The 10,007-nt window shown below is 36.1% G+C and overlaps 1 protein-coding gene across 4 annotated transcripts in view; it reads left to right on the plus strand.

The window, feature by feature from the left end:
- rxfp2a (relaxin family peptide receptor 2a) overlaps positions 1-10,007 on the plus strand; it is a 140,007-nt gene extending 130,000 nt beyond the window's left edge. For 3 of the 4 annotated variants that reach the window (XM_073914193.1, XM_073914192.1, XM_068223827.2), the window contains 3 exons: positions 3,840-4,250; positions 6,362-6,580; positions 8,788-10,007. In XM_073914193.1, the coding sequence (XP_073770294.1) occupies positions 3,840-4,250; positions 6,362-6,580; positions 8,788-9,053 (896 nt within the window). In that variant the 3' untranslated portion in view covers positions 9,054-10,007. 4 annotated transcript variants of the gene reach the window in all.

Here is a 10,007-nt window from a genome sequence, read left to right on the forward strand (position 1 = left end):
TATATATATATATATATATATATATATATATATATTTATATATATATATATATATATATATATATATATATATATATATATATATATATATATATATATATATATATATATATATATATTATACGTACAGGTCACCTGTATGTAATGTGTATTTATATAGCGCATTTATTGTGTATGGCCATACACTCAAAGTGCTTCACAATTGTGAGAGGGAGTCTCTCCACACCACCACTAGTGTACAGCATCCACTTGGATGATGCGACGGCAGCTACAGGACAACAGCACCAGTGCGCTCACCACACACCAGTTATAGATATTCGGTGAATGGGGATGATTGGGAGGCCATGATTACAACCTTTTCTGTCATAATATACTCAAAAATATATATTTTTTTTTTTACTTGTTCAAACTACTTGAGCTGAAACAATCCAATTCTTGCTATTTCATTGAGACAACTTATATTTTATATGTTTAATCCACATAAATTTGTCAAAAGTGTTAAGTTAACTTAATCTTTTTGTGTTGGGACAACATGGATGAATTGTGTGGAACGCTGCATTTTTTCAGTGTATAACTTCGAAAGTCCATGTGAAATCAATATGAATGATGTTTATTTTGCTAGCGCACATTGTTATTCTTTATGTGAACAATTATTCCATGCAAGTTAATCCACTAAAAAAAAAACTGTTTGTTTAGATAATCTTTAATCAAAGTTTCACCATTTGCTTCAGGATTTGAAGTGACAATCCTTCTCTGTTGATGTCAATTTATCACAGTATTCTTAACCACACCCCTTTTAACATTAGTTTGCCACTAGTAAAAGATGTTTAAAAAACAGCCCCGCCTTCTATTCCATAGTTAGTTTCATTTTTAATGTACATCAAAATAAAAGTCTCAGCAACTACCCAGAGTTTAAGGTTATAGTTTCAGTAAATAACTCATAATTTAGACATTTTATGCCTGATTATTTTTCCTACATTATGAAAATGGGCTTCTGTGCCAATGATGTCAAGCTAAAAAGAAGCAGCGCATGCCCATACATTATTCCTAAAACACATTTGCTTTTCAGGACAGCTGCCGTATTTTTAAATTGACTGTCTGCCTTGTTGGAGAACTTGGAATGAGCAGCTGTCAAATTCTTCACTCCTCCTCTGGAAAGAAAGCTCTAAAATAAACTGGCAGGCAACTTCACACTTTCAGTCACACTGCGCCTTTGTTTTTTATTTTAGTAATGAGGAACAGAATTTGCACCACCAAGATTAACATCCACTGCATATATAGATGCAGCAGTGAGCACAGATCTTGATTTCTCTTCTAAAGTTACATTAACTGTACAACTTGGATTCATCTTGGATGAGGAAGAAACTGATTTTGGTCCGGAGAGGGTTTTGCTTTTCTCAAAGATGTTGTTATCATGCCTGACTAAAACATAATGACTTTGTTCACACCGGGTATAACAAAATCACAACATTCTTTGGGTAATTTGAGCTTTTTCGGGAGGGTTTCCGCACCTTGTTTCACTTGTGGTTTTCCCTGTCAGAATTACAAGCCTACAAAATATGCTTATAAAGATCTTGTTATGGAAACCGAGAAAAGCTTGTTTTCTTTCAATTAGGTTACGTTTTTTGTTTTGTTTTGGAAATAATTGATCGCAGTCCGCATTGATCTGAGATTACATGACATGTTTTTTGTGTGAAAAGTAACTTACTAAATAAATAAATTGCTTAGTAATTTTGCTAATTGTCAGCAAATATTGGATTCAGTGTTTTTGTCTGCTTGTTTTCTTTCAGTTAAAAGTGGTTTGTATTTATGAAAATTATTATTATTATTTTTTAATTTTGGAAATGATTGATTTCAGCCCACATTGATCTGAGATAACATTCCTTTCTTAGGTTAAGAAAGTTTGTGGATTACTTGTTATATAATTAAATTGCTCAGCAATTTTGCTAATTGTCAGCAAATATTTATTTCAATGTTTTTTCAGCTTAGTACTTTAGTTAGAAGGTTTTCTATTTGGTTTTGGAAGTGATTGGTCACAGACTTTGTTGATCTGAGATAAAAAAAAATAATAATAAAACATTATTTGTGGATAACTGTTGGTATTTAATTAAAATAGAGTTAAAAACTCCAATGTTATTTCTTTTTATTTTCACAGGGATGCACTTTATGTTGAGATCAGTCATCCGATAAATGAGGCATATGATCATACAATATTGAATTAAAGTTCAGCCTTAACTGAAAGAAAACAAGTTGACAAAAAAATTGTACTTAAAGGTTGCTTAAATATCTTTTATATCTTAACACTATTCATAAGCCTTTTTTGCATGCAATTGTTTCACACACAGACACGCACACGAACATCATTTTGCAAATAAGTGTTACAAAACCTCCCAGGTTTAAAATACACTAGTGTTTTGGTGTCATTTTTTTTTTTTACATATTTATTTAAAACTGACCAAAATATCCACAAATTCATTCATTCATTTTCGGCTTAGTCCCTTTATTAATCTGGGGTCGCCACAGTGCCCAGTGCCGACGCAAGCTTAACTGGTGCTCTAGACATACGGTTGGCGAAAGTGAAGAGGTTCTCAAGGTTTTTTTTCTTCACTCCCATCAGGTGAAGTTTTTTTTCAGCTGACCCTGCCGAAGCTCGAACCAGCGACCTTCTTGCTGTCAGGCGACATTGCTACCCACTGCGCCACCATGCCATCTATTGCACATATAATAAGGCAAAACATTTCAACTGGCAAGCAAAGATTCTAGATGTGCTATACATGACAGCTGAACAGAGAGCCAAATGAATGAGTTTGCAATGAAAACAGTGGTGAATGCATAATAGGACAATAGTTAATTTTTTTGCAATGCAAAACTTTTTATTATTAATCTTTTATTTTTTAATTACTGTGTATTTAATTTTTCCCTAATACTAAATATTTTTGATTGAATAATAAAGAAAAAAAATAACTTCATAAATTACAACCTTTTCTCTCATGGCAATAATGTTTATTTTGCTAGCGCACAATGTTATTATTGTTGTTATGCTTTTTTTAAACTCCAAAAACTGTGCTGCATAAATTTAATTTAATAAGGCCTATGATCAATCAGTTTTTAAGAAGTAAAGCTTCATAATTGAAGGAAAACAAGCTCACTAAAAGATTGAGTGAAGTTTATATATAAACTTATTTCAAGAGGATCACATGCTTATGATCACGGCTGGTGGTGCATTAACACATGATTCACCAAAAAGATGATTTCTAACTCACTATAAATAATCTTTTAAAATTTTAACGAATACCCCCTCCCACCCTATCCCCCCTCCTTTTCTAGATTGGGCGACACACTGGCCCAGTGATTAGCAATGTTGCCTCACAGCAAGAATGTCACTACTTAAAGTGCCTACTGAGCCAGTTGGCATTTCTATGTGGAGTTAACTTGTTCTCCTCGTGGTCGTGTGGGTTTCCCTGGTTCCTCCCACAGTCCAAACACATGCAACTTAAGTAAATTGAACATTCAAAATTTGCACCATAGTCCAGCTTTTAGCAAGCTGTATTAATGGGAGGGAGTCCAGGGCTCCAGGATCTTATAAGCTCAGGGCTCTCTTGGGACAGCATGCCAAACAAGCTTTATTATTAATCATCAGCTAAGTGTGAACTTTTAAAATTCTATATTTAGTGCTAAAATTGCTTAAGTAATTTACAAACCATTTTTTTTATTTGCTCAAGGGCTATTGAGTTTTCAACAGAACACCTGGGACCTGATGAAACTGATTTCTCTTATTTTATTTTTTATAACTTTTTTATATGTTAAGCACTATATGATTTTGCCTTATTGTTTTCCAGTTGCCGACTGTCTTATGGGAGTCTACCTTTTCTTCCTGGGGATATTTGATGTGAAATTCCGTGGCGAATACAACCGGAACGCTCTGATCTGGATGGACAGCGTTGAATGCCGAACAATTGGCTTTCTCGCCATGCTCTCCTCTGAAGTCTCGGTTCTCCTCCTCACCTACTTGACATTAGAGAAATTCCTTGTCATTGTTTTCCCGTTTAGCCATTTGAGACCTGCCAAGCTGCAGACGGTGCTGATTCTGGCTTTCATCTGGTTTCTGGGATTTGTCATAGCAGCTGTTCCCTTGTTAAACGAAGACCTGTTTGGGAATTATTACGGCAGGAATGGAGTTTGTTTCCCTCTCCACTCCGATAGGCTGGAGAAACCAACGGCCAAAGGATACTCCACTGGGATATTTCTTGGTTTGACTCTTTATTTTTGATTATCTATTCCAGTGTTTTCATGTATTTAGTATAATATAATATAATATAATATAATATAATATAATATAATATAATATAATATAATATAATATAATATAATATAATATAATATAATATAATATAATATGATATATACACCGGCCACTTTATTAGGTACTGTTCAACTGCTCATTAATCCAAATTAAGGTATTTAGGCATGTAGACATGGTCAAGACGATCTGCTGCAGTTCAAACCGAGCATTAGAATGGGGAAGAAAGATGATTTAAGGGACTTTGAATGGGACCTGGCTGTTGGTGCCAGACGGGCTGGTCTGAGTATTTCAGAAACTGCTAATCTACTGGGATTTTCACGCACAACCATCTCTAGGGTTTACAGAAAATGGTCAGAAAAAGAGAAAATATCCTGTGAGCAGCAGTTCTGTAGGTGCAAATGCCTTGTTGATCCCAGAGGTCAGTGGAGAATGGCCAGACTGGTTTAAACTGATAGAAAGGCAACAGTAACTTAAATAACCACTCGTCACAACTGATGTATGCAGAAGAGCATCTCTGAGCGCACAACACATCCAACCTTGCGGCGGATGGGCTACAGCAGCAGAAGACCACACCGGATGCCACTCCTGTGAGCTAAGAACAGGAAACTAAGGCTACGATTGGCACAGGCTCACCAAAATTGGACAATAGAAGACTTTTTGGAAAAACATTGCATGGTCTAATGAGTCTCGATATCTGCTGCGACATTCAAATGACAGGGTCTGAATTTGGCTGCAACAACATGAAAGCATGGATCCATATTGCCTTTATCAATGGTTCAAGCTGGTGATGGTGGTTTAATGGTGTGTGATATTTTCTTGGCACACTTTGGGCCCATTAGTACCAGTTGAGCATCGTGTCAATGCCACAGCCTACCTAAGTATTGTTGCTGACCATGTCCATCCCTTTATGACCACAGTGTACCCATCTTCTGATGGCTACTTCCAGCAGGATAACTCTCCATATCATAAAGTGCAAATCATCTCAGACTGGTTTATTGAACATGACAATGAGTTCACTGCACTCAAATGGCCTCCAAAGTCACCAGAGCTCATCCAATAGAGCACCTGTGGGATGTGGTGGAACGAAAGATTCACATCATGGATGTGCAGCCCACAAATCTGTAGCAACTGCGTGAAGCTATCATATCAATTTGGACCAAAAAATCTCTGAGGAATATTTCCAGTACCTTGTTGAATCTATGCCATGAAGGATTTAGGCAGTTCTGAATGCAAAAGGAGGTCCAACCTGTTACTAGTAAGGTGTACCTAATAAAGTGGCCTGTGAGTGCATATGTAAAAACCAACCAAAGGATTTTTCACTGCGATCTTTATTAGTTTGTCTTTATTTTTATAAATCTCTTCAAAGGGTTTTCATGTATTTAGTTATAATATCTTATAAAATATTATAATATACTTCACATGTAATTATATAATCAAAATGAGCTGAATCTGAAGTTAGACTCTCTATAAAGAAGCCAAAGGAGACTTCATTGTGATATTTCTTGGTTTGAGTTTTTATTATATTCAAGTATTTTCATATATTTAATTCTAAAGTCAAATAAAGTACAATATGTAATATAATAGTATACAATATATAATACAATAATTATATATGTTATCATGTAATCAAAATTAGCTGTTTAGGCGAAGATGAAGATTATTATATATAGAATATTAATATATATAGAATCTGAAAATATGTTATTTTATGTCAGATAACAGCTAATTTTGATTACTTGATTACATAGTCAAACTAGCCATTCGGCCAAGGGGTTTATTTTTTTTACGTTTTATTAACACATTCACAAAATAAGAGATTACATCATTATTTTACTAAAGTATCAGCATTTTTAAAAAAGCATTTTAAAACAGCGAAAACAAAACACTGTAAAATTTGCATTTATTTACATTTTTCTGACTCTTCATAATGTTTACTTTTGGATAAATGGATTGCATGGTCAGCCTTGGGTTACTGTTTAATTCAGCATTCACATTAGTCATGCTTATTTCAGTCCTCATGTGCATATCGTGAAGCATTTGTGTATTGTGTTTTTACAGGTCTTAATCTGGTGGCGTTCCTGGTGATCGTCATTTCCTACTCCAGCATGTTTTGCTCCATTTATAAAACGGGCATCAACGCCACAGATGTGCGCAGTCGACTACACAAGGATGTGGCTGTGGCGAATCGCTTTTTCTTTATTGTGTTCTCTGACGCCCTCTGCTGGATACCCATATTTTTGGTCAAAACTCTCTCTCTGATGAAGGTTGAGATTCCAGGTATGTTATCTGTATTTCTGCAACACTGGATATGTTTAAAAGTGAAATTATATATTTTTTACCCCGTGGTTTAACAGGGGCATGTTTCTTACGACGATTTTAACGAAAAAAGTTTTTCAGCACTCTTTTATTGACTTTGCTGTTAGAGAAAAAAACAGTAGTTTTACAGAACAAATTTAATCCAATTGTTAGAGAACAAAAAATATATATATACAGTTGAAGTCAGAATTATTAGCCCCCCTTTGAATAATTGTTTTTTATTTTCCAAATTATGTTTAACAGAGCAAGGAAATTTCAAAGTAATGTCTGATAATGTTTTTTCTTCTGGAAAAGTATTATTTGTTTTATTTCGGCTAGAATAAAAGCAGTTCTTAATAAAAATTTTTAAAAAAATTATGCTCAATATAATTAGTCCTATTAAGCAATATACGTTTCCTAAGGAACCTATACTCTCAGAAATAAAGGTACAGGAGCTTTCAATGGGGCAGTACATTTTCAAAAGATACATATTTGGACCCAAAGAGTCCACAGTGGTATCTCAAACGTCCATATTAGTGCCTAAATGTACCTAAAACGTATCTTTGAGATACTATTATGGACCCTTAAGGTACAAATATGTACCTTTTAAAAAGGTACCGCCGCCATATCCTCTTAAAGTCAAATGCTATTTTGTGGTTTCCATCTGGATTTTGCCTACCCACGTTTAAAAGCTTCCAAAATCCACATGCTGAGTTGTAAAAAGTAAAAAGTAAAAGTTTGGTATCATTTTAAAGAAAACTCTCTGAATTTTCACAAAACACTGTTGAGAGTAATTAAAATAATTGTATATGTTGTCTGTGTTATAATAGACCCTCCAAAAAATAGGCCTTTTTAAACTAGTTTTTTTTAGAAAGTGTACCTTTTAGGTTCTGTGTGGTCTAGGATGCTGTAATTAGGTTTTTTGGTTCCTGCACATGTCAGTAATCATAGGAAAAAAACAAAAATGTCTCTATCATAATCTATACAAAAGTTATTCTAATCCAACTGATGAGAAAACGGAACCTCTAGTGGGGGTATTGGGCCAATACAGACCTTTAAAATTTAAAGAATGTAAAAGTAAATGATGTCACGGACCTGCCACCAATTCAAGCACCAATCATGATCCACCGTTATCCGCTGCACCGGTGAATAGTTGAGTGTGCGAGAGCAAGAAAAAGTGAGAGAGAGAGAGAGAAAGATAACACACACACATACACACACACACACACACACTACAACTACTCGTCATCATTTATTCATTAATTTACCTTCAGCTTAGTCCCTTTATTTTTCTGGGGTCACCTCAGTGGAATGAACCGCCAACTTATCCAGAATGTATTTTACACAGCACATGCCCTTCCAGCTGCAGCCCAGTACTAGGAAACACCCCTACATTCTCACCTATAACACATGTCTTTGGACAGTGGAGGTAATCGGAGCACCTGGAGGAAACCCAAGTAAATACCTGCACCTGCGAATAGTTGAGAGAGCGAGAAAAAAAAAGAGCTAGAGAGAGAGAGAGAGAGAGAGAGAGAAAGACACCACACAACCACACACACACACACACATACACACACTACAACTACTCGTAACAACTGTCATCATTCATTCATTCATTTTTCTTCGGCTTAGTTCATTTGATCATCAGGGGTCGCCACAGTGGAATGAACCGCTAACTTATCCGGCATATGTTTTACGTAGCGGATGCCCTTCTAGCTGCAAACCAGTACTGGGAAACACCCATACACTGTCACATTACCACCTATAGCACATGTCTTTGGACTGTGGGGGAAAACGAAGCGCCCGAAGGAAACCCACGCGAACACAGAGAGAACATACAAACTCCACACAGAAATGCCAACTGACCCAGCCGAGGCTCAACCCAGCGAGCTTCTTACTGTGCTGCGACAGCACTAACTACTGCGCCACCGTGTCGCCTAAAAGAAATCAGTTATTGTAAATGAGTTATTAAAACTATATAACTTATAAATGTGTTGAAATAAATATTTCCTTTAAACAGAAATTAGGGGAAAATTTATACAGGGGGGCTAATATTTCTGACTTCGACTGTACATCAAATCAACATCTAACATTGGTGTTTTTTGCCTGCCGGGAGGTGTACTCTCCCTTTAAGATAATAAGTGCGTCCGAGCATTGCTGACATCAGTGCCTTCTGTTTATCTCTGCAGGGACGATTAACTCCTGGGTGGTGATCTTCATTCTCCCTATAAACAGCGCCCTTAACCCCATCCTCTACACCCTGACCACCAGCTTCTTCAGAGAGCAGGTGGAGCTGCTCCTTTGCCGCTGGCAGCGGCGCTCTGCCACAAAGAAAGACCGCAAGAGCGTCACCAGCTCCACCATCTACATGGAGACCTCACGAAATCCTGAATACCCCGCAAAGAATTCTTTACCACGACTGTCTTTGGCTGACATGGACAACCAATATGGGTGAAAGAGCCGGAAGGTATCGTAGCGTAGGTCTATCATAATCATTATCTCCATTCAGACCGGAGAATGACAGGCTTTCCTGGAACAATTTAAGTGAAAGGATGGCGCTGTGATTCCTGCCGTTCGGGATCAGAAATGGAGAGCTCTTTGTAGACGCATGACTGTAGCTACACTGTTTACTCCATTAGGAGAAGCATTTTTATTCACTTAAGCTGAGATAAGAACCTCAGATCCCTCCAGCGGCCATTACCAACAGCTAAACAGCATGTCTGGCTCACAAATGTTGAGCTCGGCTTGTTGTTTGTCAAAAAAAAAAAAAACTTCTGGGGAAGTAAAACTGCAGAAACAACGCACAAGACTGCAGTAGCACATCTTTTAGATATCAAAAATAACTTTAAAGCATCATTTACATGAAGGACTTTTATTTTTTAAATGTGATGGGTTTTGGGAATGAAGTTATTTGTAATGTATGGGTTTTTATGCTTGCTCTGCCATGTCACAGAAAAGGCATATTAAGAGGGATTGTCTTTGCCAACAGTGTGCAACAAAAAATGACGACTCAAATGAAAAGAAGCATGCAAGATAAAAAAGGTGCACACCATTCAGCTGTATAAGATATCGATTTGTTTTGTTCTTTATTATTATTATTTTTACAAGGGCGCAAAAAACATTTTTATACTCATTTATTTATGTTGATTTCTTTTCTATGCATCTCAGAGATATCCAAACCAATATGATAAGTCAGATGTAAATATTTTCCGATATCAAGATCTCATGAAACGTGTCAAGCAATAAATGATTGACAATCTGGAGAAGTCCATCTACAGCACCAATGATAGTGTCAGGAATTTCCTTGTACACTTGTATCACTGTATGATAGAGTTTTTAAACTCTTAGTGAAAAAACAAAATCTGTTGATTGTTTATAATTTGTCATAAAAGGAAACATACCCCATAAA

Source organism: Danio rerio, chromosome 10 (assembly GCF_049306965.1).
Source record: "Danio rerio strain Tuebingen ecotype United States chromosome 10, GRCz12tu, whole genome shotgun sequence".
In the NCBI taxonomy this organism is placed as follows: Eukaryota; Metazoa; Chordata; class Actinopteri; order Cypriniformes; family Danionidae; genus Danio; species Danio rerio.